Below are 23,771 nucleotides of genomic sequence, written 5' to 3'. Positions count from 1 at the left end.
GTCATCGGTAGTTGCAATGAATCAGCCCAAAGGTTACAACAGTTGGGAGAGTGAGCAACAAGGCCTACATGAAGATACGATCAGTAAATGCAAGTACATTTAGAACAGATGCAACGCCGACTACAGTAAATCAGAATAGCTAGCAGTGTAGTGTTGGTCAGTTAAGTAGATTCAATCCATAGAGTGCTGGTAGACTCAGTAGGTGGTTCCGTCTCGCGAGTGTGAGTACACATCAGCTAAGAATGTTTAGTGGCGACGAAAGTTACATACTGTGGTTAAGTACAGAAGTGGCACGGGCTGTAAAGTTTGAGTCGGGTTGGGTAGCAAGGGTAATGGTTAGGTTAGCGCGGGCTAGATCAAGGCACATGAGGTGGTAAACAAACGCTCGGCAAGCTCTATACTGAAGGTGCATGTCTTACCTTTGTCCGGGCCGACTCTGGCATCGCAGAAAGACAGGGACCTGGGCCTTAAAACAGGGCCTTGCAACAGGCGCAGGCTTCGCCTCCCGGCTTGAAGCCGGCCTACCATTTGCAGCGGGGCTCCACCAATCGGCATGCAGCAAGCTGAAAGGTGCATCTGTTCAGGCGAGGAAGTCCAGGCAAGGTGATGAGATGCTCCGGTGGTCATCTTGTTCATGTTTCAGGACCGATGTTAAGGGTAGTGGTTGGGAGGTTGCAGAAGGTGCCAGCATGTTGGAGGCACATCCTCCACCGACAGATTGCTATGTAAAAGTAACATTTTTGGTTCCTTGGGAATTGTCATACTCCGCACCCTCGCCAGTTTGTCTAGGACTGCACCCAACAAGGTCGATATTCGCCTACAGGTCCACAACATGTGGTAAAATGTTCCCTCAGCCTCCCCACATTTAAGACACATGGCCGTTTCCGCTCTGCCCATCTTGTATAATAGGTCTCTTGAATAGTACACCCTGTGTAGGATTTTATACTGGATCAGCCGCATCTGGGATGTCATGTTAATTTCCCTGGCTTCCCTCATGGCCTCCACCCAGTCTTCGCTCTCGAATGCCTAAATCCCTTTACCCATTTAGCTTTCACTTGTTCTAGTGTGGGGTGCAGAAAAACTGTTGATCTGGTATAGAGTTGTGACCCCCCCCCCCTTCCTCTGTACCTCTGTGAGCAAATTAGCCTCCAGGGGGCTGTGGTCTAGAAGATCAAAGTCGTCACCCCCACTCCCCCTCAAACTGCATGCGACAGCATGCTGAAGGCGTAAGTACATATAGGCTTCTCAGGACCCAGTTCCTGGAAGTATTGCATTATATTCTGTTCCAGTGCCTGCCAGAGGTAACCGTCACCCTCCCAAACCCCCATACAACAATTGCAGCGGGTCTGTACCGTTCATCGCGTTCAGCTCCTGCTTCGTGTGTGGGAGTTGTCTTCCCCCAACACCCACTCATTCGCTACCGCCAGGTGGGAAGCCCCGTAATATTGCCTGATATCCGGCGAAACCCACCCCACCCTGCCCTCCCAAACCGACCTGGTCAGTGTGCGCAGTGCAATATGGAGGGTTTTATTGCCCCATATTACCCCCCTGGATCAGGGCATTGATGACGGCAAATTGTCCTTTAGGAAGTCGTACCGTAGTGTTCTGAAATAGAGTAGTCGGGGAGCACCAACATCTTTTATAGGTTTACCTTCCCCAGCAGGGTCACAGTCAAGGTGGCCGAGTGCTTGGCATCTTCCCGTAGTCTATCAATTATTGGACCACAGTTACGCTCTAAAAAGGTACCCGTGTCCCGTTGTACCTGTATACCTAAGTATTTGAAGCCTTCCGTTGCCACCTGAAGGGGGCAATCTCGTGGTGACTGTACACATTCTTAGGAGTCATGAATGTTTGGGCAGTTGGGAGGGACTTTGACAGCATCTCCTGTATACCTCCTCTGGGTAGCACATCATGAGGTTTGTGGGAATCTATGGCCCTCAAAACACCCCCTTACCTTCTGAAATGGGTCATTGAATGTTACTTTGTTACAGAATAGAATCCTGAGATGCAACGTAGCAGGTCAAAAACTTCCCACTGAACACCTTCTATTCACGCCCTGTTTAACATGTTTGGGCCATTTCTTACCATTTAGCAATGATTCATAAATTGAAGCCAAGAATATAGGCCATTTAACAAGCTGCCTTACAATCAGCCATGGTTTTTATATTGAAGTGATAAAACGGAACTGGGCATTGGCTGTACTGATAGATGTGCAGTGTTTATACATATGGATACATAAAATAATGTTTTTATTTTTTTAAATCCTCATAGTCTGTGTTCGTTCTTCTTGTTTTAAAAAAAATATTCCTTGTTTTTTAGATGAAAGCTCAAGAAGTGGAGCTTGCTTTGGAAGAAGTTGAAAAAGCTGGAGGGGAGCAAGCCAAAATAGGTAAGAAACCTTCTGGAGGTAATGATGAAATGTTTTCTTTTTTTTCCCCGAGTGCTTTCACCTGGGGTCGTGTTTAAGTATCCAAAAGGTCTTTAGCAAGAGCATTATTTAGTAAAAGGATAGCAACAAGTCCAGTAACTGGCAGGCTTTTGATACAGTGTTCATCGTATTGTGAACAGGAAAGTGAAAAGAGATGTGAAACAGTGGTGTCTGATGTAGGACATACTGCTTCCATGTGATAATATCCCTGCAAAAATGTTGTCATACAAGAATGGCCCTGTTTTTTAGCAGCGATATTACCCCATGGAACCTCCCGGGACACCCCTGCAACACCTGCTCCCATTTACCCCATATATTATCCCCATAAATACTGTTGCCTATGCCATTTCCGGCGATCATATATATGGCTACATTATTTATGGGGATAATATTACTTGATACTGACATACTTTTGTGACAAGGGATTAAAAAGACTGACCAAGTGGTGCGATAGTGGTTGCTATAGACTTGTATGAAATGAAAGTCAAACCTAACTAAGGGGGTTTCCCTATCTAAACTAAATAAACTCTTGTGCTTGTCATGAAGTCTGTGCGAGTCAAAACAAAAGCCACCATCCCGGCCACAAAGTCTCCTACTCTATCCCTGTCACTACAACAAAATAACAAAGTCCAGCTACTGTTTGGAATCCAGGAGAATTGCTTCCTTCTCCTTGTTGTAAAGCGTTAAAGTGCCTCTCAGGTTTGTTTAAAGCAAAAGTTCAGTTCAAAGCAAATGTTTCACTCAAAATAAAGTTCCATTCAAAGTTCCCGGGGGCTAGGAGAATTCCTCCCTTCTCCTGGGTGGTCCCCCCTTTATCTGTCACAATTCCCAACAAGGTTTCTTGCTCTCTTAGGGAGGTTTTCACAATCTCTGTGGATTTTCCCACAATTCTCTATCCACCCCACTGGGACGATGAAGCTTTTCCCCAGAGTCCCCCTCTGACTCTCCAGCACCATACTCCCATGGAACTAGACTGGGAACTGTATCACAACTTGTTTTACGGTTTTCTCTGTTTCTTTATGGTTAAGCGTGAGCTGAAAAAACAGGACACTTGGCAGGATTTGGTGCTGACCAATCACAATGTTTAACAGCAGTGTTGGCAGAAGATGATTGGGGGTTTGGCTTGATCGACCAACCCTAGACAATTTTGAGGTGTTGTAAGGGTGTCGAAGAAGAAAGCTGACACAAAGGTGACATGGTCTTGGTTAGAAACGTTTATTTCTTAAGTAAAATACCTCACTATCCCTGTCTCTAAGAGGGGGTTCCCTGTCTCGAACTAAAACTAAAGGAATTGTCAGTATGTCTGTCAAATCAAAGTTCCACCATCCTGTGTCAAATCCTACTCTGACCTTCACACTAAAACTAAAGAGTAAACTAACAAAGTTCCTTCTTCAGGAGAATGGCACCCTTCTCCTGCTTCTTATCCAGTGTCTAATAGTTGTTTCCTCTAAACGGAAAATACCAAGGGGAATGCCCCGCTTCCCATGACTTACAGGCTTCACCCAGTCTTTTATCCAATGTCCAGGAGAATGACTCCCTTCTCCTGATGTACACTTATGCAGTTCCCAATAGACGTGGTGTCTTCACCACAAGTCCTAGCCCACTGAGTTCACCACAAGGCAGGCGGGATGACATCCTTCCCCTGACATCTACAACACAAGTCTTGGGCGTGCATCGAGTGAATTACCTCCTTCTCCTGGTGATGTTTGGTTCCATTAATATGGCACGCGGGAATTACATCCTTCCCTTCATGTCTTTATCACAGTTTTGTCTGATACTAGGAGCATGACTCCCTTCTCCTGGTATTGTTTGATACAGTTCTTTCTCAGTGTTGGAATTCCAAACTCTTCTCAGGAGGCCGTGCTTTCCTCACTACCACTGTGCCCAAGAGATTCCCTCTGATGCTTTTCTCCTTATTGTTGGGGACCCAGACCCTTCTCTCGTTATGCCCATTAACTTCCTTGCTAATAGTGGGCTGGGGAAAAGCCACCTTAGCCTCTGTCAATCCCTTGTTCGCCTCCAGTTTTCGTGTTACTCCTCTTAACTCTCACAGGGCTTTGGTATCTTGCCAGGATTTCCTGGGGTCGGGGTACACTTCTCCGGCTCTCTGGGCTTCTCTCCTCTGCACTTGTGACGTTGCAGTGTCTTCCTGACTTTGGGATGCAGTCTGCCTTCACTCGGCAGGCAGAGAACTTCCTTGGTGTCCTCTTGCTGCTCTTTGCTTCTCTACAGCTTTGTTGGCTTTTGAATCTCCCGCGCTGGAAACATCGGGTGATGGGTGCTTTCCTCAACAGGACTGGATACCACCGCTCCTGCCACCACTGTTCATTACGGATGCTTTTGGCTCCAATGTCAAACTTTCTCCATTAAATTTGATACTTTTATCCAGTTCCTTCCATGCAGAATGCACAAGTCCTTCTTCATTGTTTCTTCATGACTGATCCTCATGCTTCCTTGGGGCCACCTCGTACCAGTGTTCTCACAGTTCAAGATTTTTGTCTCCTTTGTTTTTCTAGTACTTTTGGTCTTTGTCCCTATGTTACAACAATACATGGGCTTGTTATCAATGTAGTGGCTCTGGACATTGGGGCGGGCTCAGGATTGTTGGGTAGGGGCAACATGTACTGGGCTTCATCCCACATGATCATCTTTATCCCCAGAGGGGTTGTCCCTACCAATGAGGTCCTCCTGCATTAAACCACCCTTAGGGAGACTATTGGGTAGCAGCCGCACCTCCCTAGCCTCAAGGAAAAGGGCTCCCTCCTGGGAAGAAGTGACAACACCTTATGAATCGTCAGGTAGTATACAGTGATTTTCTCCTTTGGCAGGGGTTTCTCCAGCTATCCTATGTTAGGATAGAGGAGACCATAAACTATCCCCAGGACTTCAATCGTTTTAAGCCCCCTCTGTTGCACTTTGCCAGGTTCATAAGATAACCCCTTTTTGTGGCATTTCAGGCAGTTGAGGTCTCTGGTTCACGGACCACATGTCTTCTCAATTGCTGAGTAGATGTTCTCAGTTCTTACTGTTCACAGTTCACCCTTGTTGCCTTAAGTTTCATAGAATGTCTGAATAGTTTCTTAAACATCTTTTTCTACTCCCTCCCAGACTTTTGTTAACTCCTAGTACCTGTGTTGGGAATTGTGATGCTTTATTGGGTAGGTAGAATTTTGGATGGTGCCGTCAGCCTTCTCTGTTGTGGGGACACCAATTATTGGAGCCGCGCACTGCTCGGCTCTCGGATATAGATGGTGGCTTTGACCGTCGTCCTTATATGGCTCGGGTGCCACCTGCACTCTGTAGCAAGCCTGGGGTAGCTGTCCACACACTACAGGTCATGCCAGCCCATGCACTGTCTTTCTGTTGGGCACTTTGTCCGCCCTTCAGAGGAGACGCTTTCCGCTCGTCGGGGGCGTTCATCTCGCTGGATCAAAAAGCCACCTCCTGGTTGCAGTCTTATTTTCAGCTGCCAGTCACCAAGTGTAATTCTGATACATTTGGTTGTTTGTCTTCGTACAGATCATATGTCCCAGTCTCTACTTCTACTTCTCCACCCAACAGTGCAGCAACTTTCTGGACCTTCTTGTGTGTTCTCCTGAACCGCACCCTCCACACCTGTTCTTCCTTCTGTGATATGCTTAGCCTCAATTGCCAAGCCCTTCTTCTTTCTCACTCTCTCGACCTCGGCCTCCTCCTCTGTCTTCTTCCACGTCCACAAGTCTGTCTCTCCAGCCTTGCCTCGCTTTCGCTCTTCCTCTTCGTTCTGTCTCTCCCTCTCACTCTGCGGTATCCTTCCCGGTACCCTTCCGCCTTAGTTTGTTTCGGACGTCCTGATATAGTGGGGCTCGCCCTGATGTAACGTCCGTTTCATTGACTATAGCTGTTCTGGTATTTTTCTCACTGGCTTATAGCATTCTCATGAGTTTCTTCGTCTCGGTACCTAAACCATCAGGGTTTTGTATTCCGTTCGTCATGTGCTTTGTGGTTGGAAGGCCGTCATGGACCCAAGTCCATGTGTGGGAGATTCTAAGAGTTAATTTTAAGATGCATGTGTGCATTTGCCAGGTTAGAACCTATGTGTGCTGGCTAGGCTCCAGCAAGCAGCCTGGAGTTCAGACATGTGGGCGGGTGCTGTTCATAGTTTAGGATAGCATACTAGTGCCGGAGACTCGATGTGTACCCAGCTAGACCGACATTTCCCGTAGATTGTCACTGCCTACTAATGGCAGAGGTGTTGAGGTACGTCAGGGGTTTGTGTGGATAGCTATGCAAGCTGCTAGACTGTATTTGCATAGCCGTAGTTGCATTGTATAGTGCATGGATGGGTGGCCGTGCCTGCGGCCTACGTCCACAGGCTTGGTACAAGGTTTACATTCCTTAAACTCGGATGGAGTTTTTTCCTAGGTCCAATGTGATTTGGCTGGTCTCGCCATCTGCAATCTCCCTAGATTGAAAACCTGAGCAGTGGTAGAGGGGCCTAAAGGGACTGGGGAGTGATGTACAATTGTCTGGGAGTGTGTGGGGGGCGAGTTTCTCATGGCGTGCAGCTGCAAACGCTGCCGGCATCTGTGTAGGTTTGGACAGATAGGTTTGGGCCAGTGTCTCTGTCGCTTATCAGCAGTATCGAGTGTCGGAACATTTTAAGAGGAGGAAGGAAAGAGCCAGGTTTTGAGAGCCTTTCTGAATGCCAACTCATTATCAATTTTGCAGATGTGTAGGGGCAGAGAGTTCCAGGTGATTGGAGCTTGGACGGAGAAGGGGGATCTGCCCAATCTGGTGCAGTTAGTCGATGTGTCACAGTAAAACATGAGTTTAGACCCATAAAGTTCAGGTCATACCATAAGCCCATCTGGTTGGGGTTTAAAGGGGCAGTGCCTCCCAGTCCTGTCCTTATCCCCAGGAGAGGAGTCTCTCTCCATGAGATCCTCCTGCATGTTACCACCCCTAGTGGGACAATTGGCTAGCAGCCTCGCCTCCCTAGCCTCATGGAGAGGGGTTCTCCCCTGGGGAGAAGTGAAGCCATCTGAAGGATTGGCACAATACATATTGCCCCAAATTGTTCTGATAAAACAGCCCACTTGGTTGAATGTTACCTAGATTGCTTTGGTGGGAGTGGGATGATCTTTAACTTCTCGGTAACCTTCCGTTTAGTGGTAGTGTATGTAACTGGACCTTTTAATAGAAATGTGTTGCAGAAATGATATACAATCTAATCATCAAAAGCATATTTTGTGGTGGTAGCCATGGGGTCACCCCTTGGCTTTGCGTTCTACACTGACACTACTGTGTGGGTCTTTACCATGTGATATGGGTACTGAGATGAATCGAGAGAATTTGTCCCTTCTCCCCAGAGGGAGATTCCCCCACCTCTGTGAGGTTAGGTAGGTGAGCCCGCTCTGCAAAACACCCTCCCTAGGGGTCAAGGCAAGTGGGACCTCACTGCGAGAGACAACCCTGCACCTCCCCCACCCCCACCCTTGGGGGCCAAGGACTCCTGTTCCTGTGAGGACCTCCCTGATGCCCTCCATGTGATGGCCTATATGGAAATATCAAATGCACCAAATCAGTATAGGTCCCATGACTGGAATGAAGATAATGTGAACGTACAAGGAGCAGGCTAGGTGGGGGAGCTCGGTGGTAGCGTGCCACAGAGGAATCGTGGTGAGCAGGCTGCCCTCATCAATGATGATGACACCACCAGAGGGAGGAAGCAACTCCCAAATTGATTACTCGTAGCGGTATCAGAAAGCCGAGAAGGAGACCGGAACATGTACGAAGCGGATGTCTGGTGAAAGTGATCTGAGAAGCAAACAGAAGGAAGGAGATTCCCAGTACCTGCAAGCACCAGATACGTTCCCCTACCACACAAGTTAATACGTAGAACGGGAATACTGGGAAGCCAAAAGGGAATCGTTATAGTCTCAGCTCGTCCCAGTATCCCTGATGGAGAGACCTGTGTTAATGTGATAAAAAGAAGCGCAGAAATCGCAGAGTAGAGTATTACTACCCTGGGAGAAGGGGAAAATCGCCCAACAGCCAAGAAATAAAGATTGGCATATAACAGAGAGAGACACTTGTGTAGTAAAGCCCCGAGGGGGTCCCTAGGATAAATCTTACACGCAAATCTTTATTGTTGTTGTTTTATTTTTTTCATTTATAAAGCGCGCACACGCAACCCGGAGGCTTCAAGGCACTATTGCAGAATCAGTTACTTGTAATAAAGACTGAATAAGACCCCATAGTTAACAGTGTACGTTAAGCAGACATGAGGCAGATATGAAGCGAAACTAACTAGGCAAACAGCCAGGTTTTGAGGGACCTTCTGAATACCCAGTAAGATGGTTCTGCCCTCAGTGTGGGCGGTAAAGCATTCCACTGTTAAGCTGCTGTGTACGGGAAGTGCAGGCTCCCAACTTTGGACTGTTTGATATTTGGTTGGCAGAGACGCTGCGCATATGGGTTCCTGGTTGCCCTCAATTACTGGGATCTGGTCATTTTCTGAGAAAGGTATGGAGGAGCCATTTTAGATGAGCACTTATGCATGATGGACATAGTTTTGAAGATTATCCATTCATGGATTGTGAGCCAGTGGGCTGCTCGTCTCGTGGCCAATACCTGTTCCCGTTTGGGAATCTTGAGGGCTGCTCAAAAGGCATTGTTTTGAATGACTTGCATTTTCTGTAGGTTTTTAGTAGAGGCGCCAGCGAAGAGGACGTTGCAAAAGTCGAGTCTTGACCCAATGACTACTCGTGCTATGGTCAGGCAGTCCATTGATAGGAAGGGTCTTGAGGCATTTTGAAGTTTCATGGTGTAGGCTGTAGAGGACGCGATGGCGTTCACCTGACTGGATAGGGAGAGAGTAGCGTCAAGGTAGACTGCAAGCGTCTGGAGGCTACAGGGACCTGGATGTCATCCATTTTTAAGGCTTTTTTGTACCGCAGTTGGCGCTACTAGGAGAATCTCTGTCTTATCCCCATACAGGCAAAGATGGTTCTCCGCAATCCAGGCCTGAATAGTGGACTAGGCGGCCTTGAGGGTGTGGAGTCTTCATCATAGTTACCAGAGAGTGGGAGAAGGATTTGGGTGTCATAGGCAAAGTTAGTGTATGCTATGCTGATGGAGTCCAGGATATTAAAGAGAGGTCTGGTAAAAATGTTAGAGCATCAGGGAGATGCAAGAGCCTTGTGGAAGGGCCGTAAAGAACACTGCCCACATACTATGCATCCAATTATGATATTCAATTCCAACTAACGGTGCATAGGTTACCAACAGAATTAAGAAATGGTCAATCCCCGACCACACCTAAACAGATACTACTGAAGGATCATACTAATTACAAGTGTATCCGTTCATTCTGAATACCGCTCCCACAAACCTAACCAGTTCAAAGACTCATCTCAACTGTAGACAAGGAAGGGAATAATTAATTAAACCCCCTAATATAACAGTGACGACAACGTTTTTCTCCTGAAGAATGTTCATCTTTGAATGGCTCTGACCAGAAACATGTTGAGATAAACCTTTTATAGTTATCTACAAGGGCCTAATATGACAGGTGTATTGATGATAGCCTGAATAGGAATTGGAGACTTTCTCTAACCTCTCAACGAAAGAACTTCATTGTTAAGAGTTTTCAACATAGGAATCTGATGGTCAGACTATTTTTTATAATAGTATTGGAGATGATTTATATGTACTTTGTGATGTTTTACATTGTGTTTTAATACTATATCTTACAAAAAATGTATGTAATCTTTTTAATTATTTGATGACTCTATGAACTGTCAAACTAGCCATCAACCTCAATAATTGATTTATAGATTCAACGTATGCCTGAACCTGTAAGTATGCAGCTTGGTCCAGAATTTCCAACACGAAGGATACAGTCTTAATGGGTTTTAGTTACTAGGCACTTCAGGGTTTAGCATAGGGTTTTTTTAATCGTGGAAGTACTTGCGCTTCTTTGAGGCTGGTGGGTACTGTCGCTGTGGTGAATGAGGCATTGATGAAGGCGCTGGGGAATGGTGCTAAGGTTTCCGAGCAGTCTTTTACAATGGTGGCAGGGCAGACATCCCCTTTGCATCTCGAGGGCTTGAGACTCTTCATGATGGCAAGGACTTCCAGTTCAGAGAATCCTTTGAATTGGGAAAGTCAGGGTGACTGATGTGGGGAGTCGCCCTCTTAGACATGGGGCCGGGTGTGTAAACTCGCTTGATTACTGAGGATTTCTCATTCAATGTGTGCATTTTGTTTGAGCATGGGTGTTTGGATTTTGGCGTGCCAAGCTTCGTCTTTGATCAGGGCGGTCATGGGGTAGCAGAGGTTTTGAGTTCCCTGAGGATGGCGAAGATTTCTCTGGAGTCGGACTTGGCGCTGGTGATTTTTGGCATTGAAAGCTGAGGATTTAGCTGAAATAATGGCTTGTTTGTATGACTTCGCTATCTTGGAAAACTCTAGTTGCAGGGCGTCAGATGGTTTTGTTTTCCATTTCGACTCGGTCAAGCATTTTTTGTTCTTGAGCTCCAGGAGTTCAGGGGAGAACCAGGAGTTGGAGTGTTTAGCAAGTTTGACTTTACGAGGGGATAAAGGGGCAATGGAGTGAACAGCTGTGATTAAGGTAGAGGCATGGAGATAGCCAAGGTAGTAGGATCCTTGGAGAATGGGGACTATAGGTTCTGTGAGTCTAGGAAGGGAAGTATGCCTTCTCCAGTGAACTTATGAGTACTACGTGCTAATGTGCTAATGCTGGCGGTAGGGGTGTGAGGGTAGATTTCAGTTGCTTGGGATGCGGAAGGACCAAGTCAATGATGTCATGGTCGGACCAAGGACAGGGGGAGTTGGAGCTGATGGAGATGGAGCAGTTGAGGTACAGTCCAACGTGCAACCCTTTGCATGAGTGGGGTTGTTAGAGCGGTGAAGAAAGCCTAGCGCTTTGAGGGAGTTAGCGACCGAGGAGGCCTGTAGATCCTCTGGGTCGTTAAGGCCAAGGCTGAGGTCCCCTAGGAAGAAGATTTTGCCAGGACACAGAGTAAGGTCTCTTGGAAAATTCAAGGTTGGCCTGGGGGGCGTTAGACCAGATGGATAGTGATGGTGCTGGTGGGTGAAATGGACAATTTAATGGAGAGGATGTTGCTGTTTCCTTCAAGGAAGGAGTTGAGCAGGCTGATGGAATGGAATCTTTTGCCACAATGGCAACCCCACCTCTTCTAGCATTGGTCCAGTCTTTACGGAAGATGGTATAACCTGGCTGGACAGCTAGCAAGAGGGCTGGACGGAGGCCTCATGCAGCCAGGTTTTGGGGATGGATAAAGCACCTGGGTTTCTGGAGGTGATAAGGACATTGATGTCTAGCGCATGAGCTGGTACTGAGCGAGTGTTAATTAATGCACCGATCAACTGGGTGCCTTTTATCCTAAGGCGGATAAGGGGTTTGGCAGGCCTAGTGGTATTAGATGAGTTCAGGAGTGACCCTTTAAGTTGTGTCGGCCGGCTGCTGGGCGTTAGTACTGTGATAGAGGTCACGTCAATGAAGCAGGGTGTGTCACTTTTGTGACTATTGGTCGCCTTGTCATGGTGATCCAGCAGTGATGTAGACTGGTGTGGGGGGGGGGGTTATAGTAGGGAGTACTAGTTGTAAAGCCATTACTGGTTAGAGCAGAGCAGTCTTGCTGTAGCACTGTATTGGGGGTCTCAATGGGAAGGCCAGGTACAGTAGTCAAGCAGTGTTGTATAATGCTGCAGGGCCGTTGGATCGTTTGTGGCATCAAGGGAGGGGAAAGGCATAATTGGCCCATAGTTAAATGCTGGAGCAGGGCAATCTGGCGGTAATACAACAGTCTTAACATCAGGCGAATGGTTAAGTACAATTGGTAGAAGGTTACATAATAGAGCATGGCAGTGTGGCCGTAGTACAATGTTCATGGCATCAAAAGGGGCCTTAGTGCACTGATCAAAGCACCAGGTGGTGCAAGGCAATCACAAACTGCCACAGAGACAGGTGAGGATGGCACGCATAAGTCATTATTTCTATTTTGCTCGGGGCAGCATGCTAGTGAAGCAGAGGATGAGGCATCATGGGGGAGGGGTGGCACCAAGTACATTTGGCGTACCTCTGGAAGGAGTTGATGCGCTGCCGTTTGTTAGTGGGGCGGTTTGAACAGCAACATTGATGATTGGCAGTGTGTTCCTCAATCTGTTAAATTTCCGGGGCTCTAGGCATACTGCCTGTGCTGCGCTGTGTGGCAGCATTGAAGTGCATGTGTGAGCTTAGGAGGGCATTTCGTGAAGATACTGAGCGTGGGCTTGACTGGCTCAGGGTTCAGCTGCTTCTGCGCTAGAGATTAGTGTTACAAAGCAGGCTTAGCAAAGGAGCGGTGACCTGGCCTAGTGGTGGTGAAGTTTGGTAACACTTAACTGCGGTTACAGAATCCTGTGTGTTTGGAAGGTGGACCCTCGTCAGAGAGGGGGTGAAATATTTGCAAGGGCCCGTCCGTGCTGAAGGAGACTCACCTTGGTGGCTCGTGAGTAGCTGCGGGCTGGAGCGACCGTAGGTGGGACCACTGGACCGAGATTAACCAGTGGGTGCATGGGAGTGGATGGCCTTGTTAGTTGGTCTCCGTAGCACACTGACTTGATCGGGTTGCATTGAGCGTAATGTACAGTGTAAAGGGTCCGGGCAATAAAGCTGAGAGGTGGTGCTTGCCGTTCCAGTTTTAGGAATCTGGTCCGGGGCAGCAAGGGGATAGTGGTTGCACATGTTAGGGTGAAGGCAGCAGGGAGCTACATTGGATAAGGCAAAGTTTTGGGAGCCTTCTAAGAAAAAGAGAGGAGTCCTACAAAAGCAAGAACAAGTTAATACAGAGAATAACAAAAACTATTTACAGATTGTATATTGACCAGAACTTTAACATAAGAGAACCAGAGTGCACAGCCACCTGGAGAAGGGAGTCCTTCTCCTAACCTTAGTTGATTATGATAGTAGCAGGGTCAGTTCGTTTTTTAAAAAAATGTTATATATATATATATATATCTTTTTATTAGTTTTAGAAACACACAACCTTATAAACTCACTTGCCTTACACATGCCATGTCAACATTGCAACAATGTATCACTGTTCTTACTATTTCACTGCCTTCCCTTACAACACCCTATCCATCAGAGGTGTCCGCATCAGTTTTCTTCTTCCCATTTACCCCAGATTTTCACAGCCTTTGCTGGGCATCCTCTTGCTGTGTATATTCGACGCTCCACAGCCACACACATGTCCACATCAGCGCTCCACAATGCCAAGAGTGGGCATTGAGGTGAACCCCAGCTTTGAGCTTGTTGTGTTTAATCAATCCCACCACCATGGACAAGAACAGTTTCTCCCACCTGTTGGTAGTCCCCTCATCAGTAATACCTAAGAGCAGTAATTTGGGATCCATCAGTACTTTCCTCCCCACGACGGCAGTCAATTAGTTGCAGCATTGTTGCCAAAAGCATCGGATTTAGGGGCATTTCCATAAAATATGTATAAAGGTGACCTCCCCCACCTGACAACGCAGACAGTTCGGATTGGTTGGCCAGTTCCATCGGTACAGCGGTATCCTGGGATAGTATATCCTATGTAAGATCTTGAGTTTTATTAGACAGAGCCTAAAGGCTATGGCGATCTCCCGTGGGCACATCAGGGCCAGTATTCAGTCCTCCTGTTGAATATTGCCCTCATCCGCCTCCCATTTTGCTTTAAGGTTGCTGAGCTCTGGTGTAGCAAAGGACGTTCTGGCATTGTACAGAGTGGATGTGACTTTTGCTGGTATGTGGCCTAAGAGGACATTACGCTCCAGAGGGGTGCATTGTGGCATATCTGAAAGTAGGGACAGATGCTTGTGTAGTGCATGAGTGATTTGCATGTAGTGGTATTGTTCGGCCTCTGGGAGCCCACATTTCTGTGTCAAAGTTTCAAAAGGAGTCACATTACCCTCAGTAAAGATGTCCCCATCAACCGTGATCTGACCCTCCACCCATCTTGTCCAGTGCGGCATTCTTCCCACTTCATCGAGGTTGCTGTTCTATAAGTGTTGCATTGGGGTTACTTTATTTTCCCCATCCAATGTGTTGATGTGCCTCCTTCCATATTATCGCAATGTGTATCGCCATCGTACATGGGGAAGACCAATTTAAGAGCTGGTGAAGATTCATAAGTGGCGACGTATTCTGTAGTCCTAGTATCTCGGCTTTAATATGTGGTAGTTCTTTATCACCATGCAACACATCATTGACCACCATCACCTGACTTAACCAATAATAGGACTGGAGTTGTGGTAATCCTATACCCCCCACTCCCAGACTGATCTTAAAGTGTCTTAAGGGCGATACGCGGATGTTGCCTGCCCAAGACTAACTTCCTAAGGAGACCATACACCCGGTGAAATTCTGGAATCCGCAGGGGGGGCATTTTGCATAATGAAAAGCAAGGTAGCGTCAGCATCTTGAACAGGGCAACTCTACCCAGTAGCGTCGGGGGGGGGGAGTAGCATCCAGTGTTGAACATCAATACAATATGGGCAGTATGGCGGAATCACGTGTTCCCCTGCCTTTTACTGGAAAGAGAACTGATTTATCACAATTGACTAATAACCCGCTGAATATGCTGTAACGTTCCAACATCTGTGTAACAATGGGGTAAGAGCAGACCGGGTCGCTCAGATACAGCAGAAGGTCGTCCCCGTACAGGGAAAGTTTATCCTCCCCACCGTCCGGCCACCTGAAACCCATCCATGTGCTTGTTTGGCAAAGGCTTTTTCCCCTCAGCCTTTTTGAGTTGCCCCAGAATCCTTATGAGTGGCCTTGTTGGCTACCCATAAGTCAGCAGCTTGAGCTAGTCGCTTGGGATCAATTTCCTTCCAGGTGCTGTCTCCGCTCAGGAGAGCAGGCATCACAAATATTCTCTAGTAAAAAAAAAACCCATTCCTCATTCCTTCAAAGGAGTTTACTTTATATTCTTTAACCCAACCATCTACTTTTTTCAGGCATTCACAAACCCAGGTATCCCAAGGGGTACCATCTTTCTTTTTATGGTCTCTAAACCTTTTAACATATTGAGAAGGAGTCTTCCCAAGTCTGGCAATAAGTGCCTGTTTATTAGCATCACAACCATTTTGGGGGAGCCAAGACATGATCCGTGCAACTAAATCATTCCCACAAATATTCTGCAAACCATAAGTGAACTCAAATGTACTTAACCAATCCAACACATCAACTTTAGGATCATGCATACTCGCAGCCTCTTTTGGTAAGCAAGGTCTCTTGGGACTAGTAGACCGAGAGGACCCTTGAAGGAAGCAGAAACAATGGATTTCTTCTTCATATCATACCCATGCTGAATTTCCCTCTCTGAGCCTTCTCTCTTTTCCTTTGTCTTCAGAGTGTATTGCAAATTTCTTGAATTCTAGTTCCACTCTCATTCTTTCAAGAAATAGATATTCTGGGCTTAGATTGTGACCCACAGGGGTCGTAATGGGAGCTTGTTGAATTACGGGGACAGGCTGAAGAGGGGAGTTGCTCACTGCTTGAGGATCCTCCCCACCTTCTGACTCATTTGGCAGATGGGAGCTAAGCTCTAAACAATCAGTTTCATCAATTTCCATATCAAGGTTGGGAGTAAGGGTTATGGGCCTACTTTTGGTGTTTTGGTGATTTTATTTTTCAATAAACTCACTATTTCTACCCTTTAAACTCAGTCCCCTTGTCCTAAATAATTATTTCAATTGTTCCATTGTAAGTGCAGTAAGGGACTGTTAATTATCCATTATTTTTAGTTACAAGATTACTTTTCTTTTTGGTGGAGCTAGCCTTGTGGATGGTTTATTTGGGCACAAGTACAACCAGTAGTCACTGCAACCAGTCTACACCAATCCCACCACCTGCCACCAGTGTTCGGTAAGAATCAGTGCAGCCCAAGTGGTGTGGTACTACATGAGCCTTATCTCTTTGTATTTGGTATCCCGCCTTTTAATATAGGCTTGTTCTACACAAGTTGGTAGTGTGACTGAGCAGCCAGGCTTATCTTAAGAAGGGTAATGTGTGCTAAAGAGCTGTGCAATGAAACCAGTAAATGCAAGTATCAATTTAAACACTTAGACACTTAATGCTATATAATACATATTTATTTATACACAAAGATATTTAAAGCATTCTTTAAAAAGTAGTAATTAACTGTAACATTTAATCCGGAATTGGGATTCAATTAGTGAAGTGAACAATGAAGCAGGTGAGTATGTCATTCATATTTTCCAGCACCCGGAGGCGACGTCATTTGAGGTCAGTATAGCGTTTATAAAGTATCACCTTTGCAATATTGAGTTTTCAAGGAAGGAAAGGTTAGGGTTAGATCAGAACAGACTGATAGTTTATAAGAACAGTTAGATTCTGCCAAAGGGATGCAGGTAGTCAATTATCCCAGCATCAAAGTGTTCAACATTTAAAACCTGTATGGGAACAGGCACTGCCAAAGCCAATGGACAAAGTTAAGTTCTGATGCTGTTGTTATTAGTAAAATGTTCTTAAATAGTCAATGTTCCAAAAAGAAATCACAGCAACTCAAGAGGAGTCACCTTTGGAAAGCACAAGCTGGAAGGCCAATGCAGGTAAGTTGAGGTCAACTTAGATTAGAGTTAAATCACACTCCCAAAGGTCAGAAGCACCCCAAATGGCAAAAGTATAAAATATCCCAAGCCCCACAGTACCTTGAAAATGAAAAAAGTGTTCCAGCTGGTTGCTTTCACGATGCAATGCAGTAGACCCTTGTTCCTGGTCCTTGGTCGTGGTGGCGAAAGGGAGGATGTCTGGGCTCCTGTGGCAGCACTAGAGAGAGGGACTTGGCAGCAATGGATTTCTGTTGATTCAGCGGCTCTTTGTGGTTTTGGCGCCTTTTCTCTCAGTGCCAATGAAGAACGAATGGCTCTGGTTAGGATTTCCTTGATCCCTCGGTCCTGGACTCTGTTGAGGGGACTCTGGATGCAGATTTCTTGCTTCTGTAGGGTCCTCTGGATGCCCATGAAGATTTGGCGGGATTTGGACTTTGAAAGACAATGCACTCACAAGTGGTCGAGGTACCCCGGGTATTGGGCTTCTGCATCCTAGGAAAGTCGTAGCAAGTTGGGTGTTGCGCCAAAATTGTTTGTCTCGAGGCTAGTTGGTCCCACCAGCTTTAAGGGAGCAAGTCGTCCTTTGCCGGTGTTCCCTGTCGATTTGAAAACGTGGCCAGCACAGCTGCAGGGCTTCACCGGGCACTTTGCTGTCCTAGAGTGTGCTGCTGGCGTCTTCTCTCGTCTTCTGCTTTGGATGTTGTCCTCCAGTGGTCTAATGTGCTCTTAGTCCCAAAAACCTCGCTTTTTATGCAAGTACTCATTCATTCACAGCACAATGCCGTCAATCGCACAGCAGGGTGGCTGTCCTTTCAGAACAGCCAACCGGCCAATAGGAACTGGTTTGACAGGGGTCATCTTACTATTCTTGGGAACAGTAGTTCACCCAAGAAAATGTAGTTGAGTATTAAAAAGTCCAAAATGTGCTGTGTGTCACAATGTAAAAACAGATGCCTATGGAGTTTACCATACTCCATAAAACAGTAAGGCACATAGAAAATCATAGTCAGAAAAACACATGAGTGCGAAAAAGATCCCACTCACTCGGGAGTAAAAATCAAAAAGCCCTGAGTCCAGCAAAAGAGCTGGGGGTCTCTAAGGTTAAAGGGAATTGGCACAAAAATGAAAATTTGCCCGAAGTTATTTGCCCCAGTGTCTCTCGGTCTTGGTAGTTCAGTACCATAAGCACAAGTTCCAAGAAATCTTTCTCTTCAAGCATTCACCTTTTCACTTCCCCCTTCTCCCAGGGTTAATTTTGTCCAACCAGCCATTTTGTGCCCCATCCACTTCCCTGCACCTCAATTTCCATGTTTACACCCTCCTCCTGCCTCACAGCTCGCCCCCCGGCCCGGATTGGCTCTTTGAGCCCAGTTTTCTTGCACTTACATATGCAACCATTCTCCGTGCTGCCTCTTTAGCTCCACTGCGAAGCAGGTGAGTTGAACTGCCCACAGGCCCTCCTGGGCCCTGGCCTCACTTGATCCGGCCATTTTTTAAACTTAAACAGCATTGTGAAACTTGTGCCTCTCTCCCACTATACAGGATTCTCAAATCTAGGTGTAGCCCCCATCTTGGCCTATTATATTGTGAAACCTATTATAGCGTGAAAACTAGGCCTCTCTCCAAATATACAGCAATCCCAAATGTAGGTTTAGTCTCTTTCTTGGCCTATTATATTGTGAAACCTCCAGCCAAATAACTTCCAAGCCTACGGTATGTATACACACCACTAGTGTGGACATAAATCGCAGTCACGTCCATGCATCCATGCACAGTAGAATACTGCTATGGCTAAGCACATCCGGTCTAGCAGCACACATAGCCGTCCAGACTGAAACACCTTACTTAACTCAACACCTCTGCCACTAGCATACAGCGACTACCATCCGAAAGGCACTCAGTATAGCTGGACACACATCGACTCTCTATACAATAGCAATCTATCGCAAACCACCAACAGCGCCCACCCAGTGCCTGGCCTCTCTTTGGGCTGCTTAGTCGAGCCTAGCCAGCCACCTAATTCCTAGACCGGCAAAATGCACACACGCATCTCCTGAACTAAACCCCTTAGAATTTTCCACTACATTGACTACGGTCACTGATGGTGTTCCTACCAGAAAAGCACATTGAGGCCACACAAGTGGGGAAAGAGCGCTATATAAATAACCAAATACAATACAAAGGTTCAATGGCAATTGTAAATAGTAAGGGGGATAGTGGCCACCTTTCACGCGTCCCCCTGCCCAGTGAAAAGATCCGGGAGGGCCAACCATTGACTCTGACCTCTGCTAGCGGGGCTTCATATAATAACTGGACCCATCGCAGGAAAGTCTCCCCCGAATCCCATTCGTCGCATCATTTCCCAAAGACTCTCTCATATCACTAAGTCAAACGCTTTTTCAAAGTCGATGGCCAGCAGAGCGAGGGGTTCTTGAAGGACCGGTGCTCGCTCCAGTAGCAGGTGAAAGCATTTTATGTTCATACGCGTTGATTTGTTTGGCATGAAGCCGCATTGATCAGGTTGAACCAGAGACAAATTCATTGTCTGCAATGTGGTTGCAACAACCTTCGCCAGGATCTTGCCCTCCCCGTTAATCAGTGAGATCGGTCTATATGAACTACATAGTTCAGGAAGCTTCCCTGGTTTAGGGATCACCACAATACTGGCCTTCCGCAAATACAGAGGAAGGAGACCCTGATATCTACAATGGAGAAACATTTTATGGAGGGGGGCTGTCATCTTCTCCCCTCCCAGTTTCTTCCAGGTTTCCACAGGGAAACCATTAGGACCCAGCGTTTTCTCCGAGTGCAGTTGGGCAATGGCTTCTGCGACCTCAGATTCAGTAATGTCAACATCCAACTGTGTACGTTGCATCTCAGATAGTCGGGGAATCGTGATATCTTCCAATATAGAAAGATTCACTGGACTAGTCGGGCCCATATACAGAGTAGCATAATATTCTGCGAAGGCATCTGCTATTTCACGGTCCTGTTGAACCATTACATTTTGTGTTTCGATTTCTCTAATATATAAGGATGGCCCTCATCTCTTCTCTCCAGCCAGGCCAGCATCTTACCTGCTTCGTCACCATGCTCCTATATGTGCGCACACATTTCCGGTGGGCATGTTTATCATTGTCTAATGTGTTATTCCGGAGACGTTACCTAGCTCTCACAAGGGATTGATGCATGTCGGGTGTTCCAGTCAGTATATATTTGGCCTCAGCTTCTCTCTCTGCTTCTAAAATGTGTTTTGTCGCTAGTCTTACCTCTTGGTGGATATCCAAGAGATAATTTCTCCCCGGAGTACCGTTTAATAGGCCTCCCAAATTATTTCTGGAACTATCCACCGAGTCGGAATTAATCTCAAAATACTCGGTAGTTTTTTCCTGGATCTGTTCAATAAACTCTGGGAAACAGGGTTAATAGTTATTTAGTCTCCATGTTACAGGGGCAGTGGGTCTATTCGTGTTTATCTCTATCACAAGGGGTGAGTGATACACTTCCGGGATTGGGAGAAAAAAGTAATCCAGTCTCGATCGAGTGGAACAAGTAGTTACTGTCTTGTGAGAAGAGTTCTCTCCATACATCACACAGGCCAAGTGCGGACGTAAAGTTTGCTAGTTTGGTGAGCGTGTTGGGGTTCTACCTCGGATGTGAGTGCGGTCTAGTGTTATGTACATCACCTCATTAAAGTCCCCACCAAGGATCCACAGATCAGGCTGTATTTCGCAATTATGGCCACAGCGTCTTACATGAGATCTCCAAGGACCACAGGCAGGGCGTGTATGGCCATTATACCTCTATGGGTTCTCCGCACAATGTGCCTTGTATCATTACAAATCTGCCTCTAGGGTCTTGTTTCACCGAGGTTAGTACAAATGGGAGGGGTTTATGCAATAAGATCAAAACTCCACAAGAGCCCATAGAGAATCCAGCAAGGATATCTCTGCGATAATTCGTCCTCCGGAAGAGTGTGCATGTTGTGTCCGCTAATTGCATCTCAGTGAGAAGGGCTACGTCGGGGGGAGTGTCTGTTCAGGAATTGGGTGACAAAACGTCACTTGATCCCTTATCACAAACCATTAATGTTCCACTTTAGTGTAAGAGGCTTATTAGACATGTAGGCCCCTATCATATTTTGAGAATGTCATGTGTGTATCTGGGCGTTTAGAAGTATGTAGGCAGTGTCATTGGTATACATGTCATGTTTCGGGCGAGCAAGGGTGCAGGTATTGCCATCCATCCCCGTTGTGAACCTAAACGTTAAACAAAAAAAAGAAACACCCTCACCCTTCCATCCATATTCCATAATCCCCCCTGCCCCTCTACCTGTACTCCACCCCGACTTGAAGCCTCTGTCGCCCGAACTTTGTTGATAGACGAAACAGTCAGCTATCAGTAGCCAAACCAAAAATCGAACATGATGGCTGGGGGTTCGCTGGGCCGCACAGCATGAGTGGGGATCATGGCCGTTCCGTTGCATCTGTGTCCCAATATTCAGGGATTTGTCTGTATCCCGTCATATTGTCGGCCATCAGTTCCATGATTTCAGTGACTGTCCCGTTCCTGTTTAGTCATTGTTCATGGGTGGTGGTTGGTCCGGTTCGTGCACCTGTGGCAGTTGGTCTAGTGGAGGCCTTTCGGGATGTGCTCTTGGTCTGTTCCTGTCCGGTCTCCACTCACCTTCCAAGTGTTGTTCCGTCCATTTCCACACCCCTCTGGAATCCGTGAAGTGTACCGTGGTGCCTTTGTATATTTTCAGTTGCGCCGGGAACAACAGGCCGTATTTAACGTTTAAGGACTGTAGATGTTTCTAGATATGTCAAAGGATTGTCTGGTGCGTTGCACCTATCCGGTGTAATCCGGAAAGGAAGTGATCCGGGATCCATTGTACCTGTTTGATCCTTTGGCCCAGCCCATTTGGAGCAGTGCGTCACAGTCCATATAGTTCAACAACTTGGCGATGACCGTGAACGCAGGGCGCCTGAAGTAGGCCATCCTGTCCGCATGCGATGTGTCCACTTGATAGAACATAAGTTGGCAAATGTCATAGGCGCAAACATGTCCTCCAACCATTGATCTAGAAATAGTTCCATATTTGGGCCTTCTGATTTCTCTGGCAGCCCCAGGATGCAGAAATGTTTTTGCTGTGATCTGCCCTCTCCTCTGTCCACCCACTCCTCTATCTTCAGGCACGCCATTACTCTTGATATTTGTTGTTCCGTGTTGCGGAGGCCGTCTTCTGTACCTGATATGCGTTGTTCAGCTTCCCCTGTACAAGAGGACAATTTCTGGAGTTCATGGCACTGGAGGGACACGCCAGTCTTTTTTATTTTCCATGGAGGTGCGGGAGTTAGCGATGGCATTCATAACGTCTTTCAGAGAGATGGTTCCTTCCGTGTCTGCCGTATCACTTGACAATGTTTGTCCAACAGGAGTAGTCCTTGCGGGCATCGCATAGTGCATCTTGCTTTGGGTAGGTGTCTTTTTGGGCTTGTCCTTGACCATGGTGAGTCTGATGTCGAAAGTGGGTCACCAGGTCAATAGCTTGCAGCGGGAGTGGGATGTCAGCAGTCACAGGGGCAGCCCAGTCCCAGCGTTGCAACAATGTGTTATTGGGGGGATCTTCTTAGTACAGTGGAGTACTGGTGCTTGGTCCCATTGACTCCTGATTCGGGACCGCCTCGGGGCTCCTGTTAATCGTATTTAAACCGCACAATGTCCTAGGGGGAGGGGATTCCGTTCGAGTGGGCACGGTGTGGGGATCAAATCTGTCCACTGTCGCAGGAGGCAGGAGCTCCAATGCATGCACTACCACCGTTCCAGACCATGCCATTATTTTGTCCAATGTTGTAGGCCACCTGCCCAGGGGGGTGGCAAGAGCCCCAGCACAGAGCCCTCCAAAGCTTGGGTTGTTGCTGTTGCTTCTACAGCGTCTGGCCTCAGCAAGGTATGTTGGTTGCCGATATCCCCCAGGGGAACGGGGGGGGGGGGGTCCTGCGTCCCTGCTGCATCCACTGGTGTTGGTTGCCAATACCGACAAGCGTATGAAAGGAGCACCGTTTGGAGACCCACAGAGCTTTTCGCACGCACGTGTTAGCACGCCGTGTTGACATACTGGGCAGCAGCACCACCACCAATCCTCCAATGTCGGCGCTCCACTGCAGACCCCTACTGGCAGTTGACTCTTCTATTAGCAGTCAACCCATCCGTCGCACCCAGGTGCAGAATCCCAGCATAGCGGTTTCCAAATGTCAAAGGGAGTGTGGTGTGGCCAGTGTCCGGTCCCAGCAAGGACCACATCATGATGTAGCAGCTGCTCAAAAACACCTCACGGGGGGAGGGGTGTGTGCGGGGGGGGCCTGCCGGTGTCTTTTGTCTGTGAGGAGCGGGTGTGCCGGGAGAGTGTCTTCAGGGACCCACAGATTGCACCCTGAAGGCAGGTAAGAGTGTTGTATTAGCACCCTGGGCAGCCCAGCCGTGTATACTCGGTTCTGATATTTGATGCCCCAGTGCTCCTCTATGCCGGTCCCTGCAGGGAAGCGGTTCCTCTGGTAGTTTCAAGCACATCTGTGGGTAATGCTCCTTGATCTGTCCTACAGTTGTATGTCTGCATTATACAAGCGGCTCCATTGTGCTCTGGTGCACCAGTACCTGGTAAGTATTCAGACGTCCCCTGCTCGCATCACCTTTGCTCTGTGCCATGCTA

General features: G+C 47.2%; 1 protein-coding gene across 2 annotated transcripts in view; it reads left to right on the top strand.

Annotated features, from left to right (window-relative positions):
* CEP290 (centrosomal protein 290) overlaps nt 1-23,771 on the top strand; it is a 3,224,991-nt gene that overhangs the window by 79,389 nt on the left and 3,121,831 nt on the right. For both annotated transcript variants that reach the window (XM_069629332.1, XM_069629331.1), the window contains exon 4: nt 2,320-2,389. In XM_069629332.1, the coding sequence (XP_069485433.1) occupies nt 2,320-2,389 (70 nt within the window). The remainder of the gene's footprint in view (nt 1-2,319; nt 2,390-23,771) is intronic.

Source organism: Ambystoma mexicanum, chromosome 12, assembly GCF_040938575.1.
Source record: "Ambystoma mexicanum isolate Mex_15411 chromosome 12, UKY_AmexF1_1, whole genome shotgun sequence".
Lineage (NCBI taxonomy): Eukaryota > Metazoa > Chordata > Amphibia > Caudata > Ambystomatidae > Ambystoma > Ambystoma mexicanum.
The sequence above is the reverse complement of the archived record's forward strand: the minus strand, read 5'-3'. Positions and strand labels throughout refer to the sequence as shown.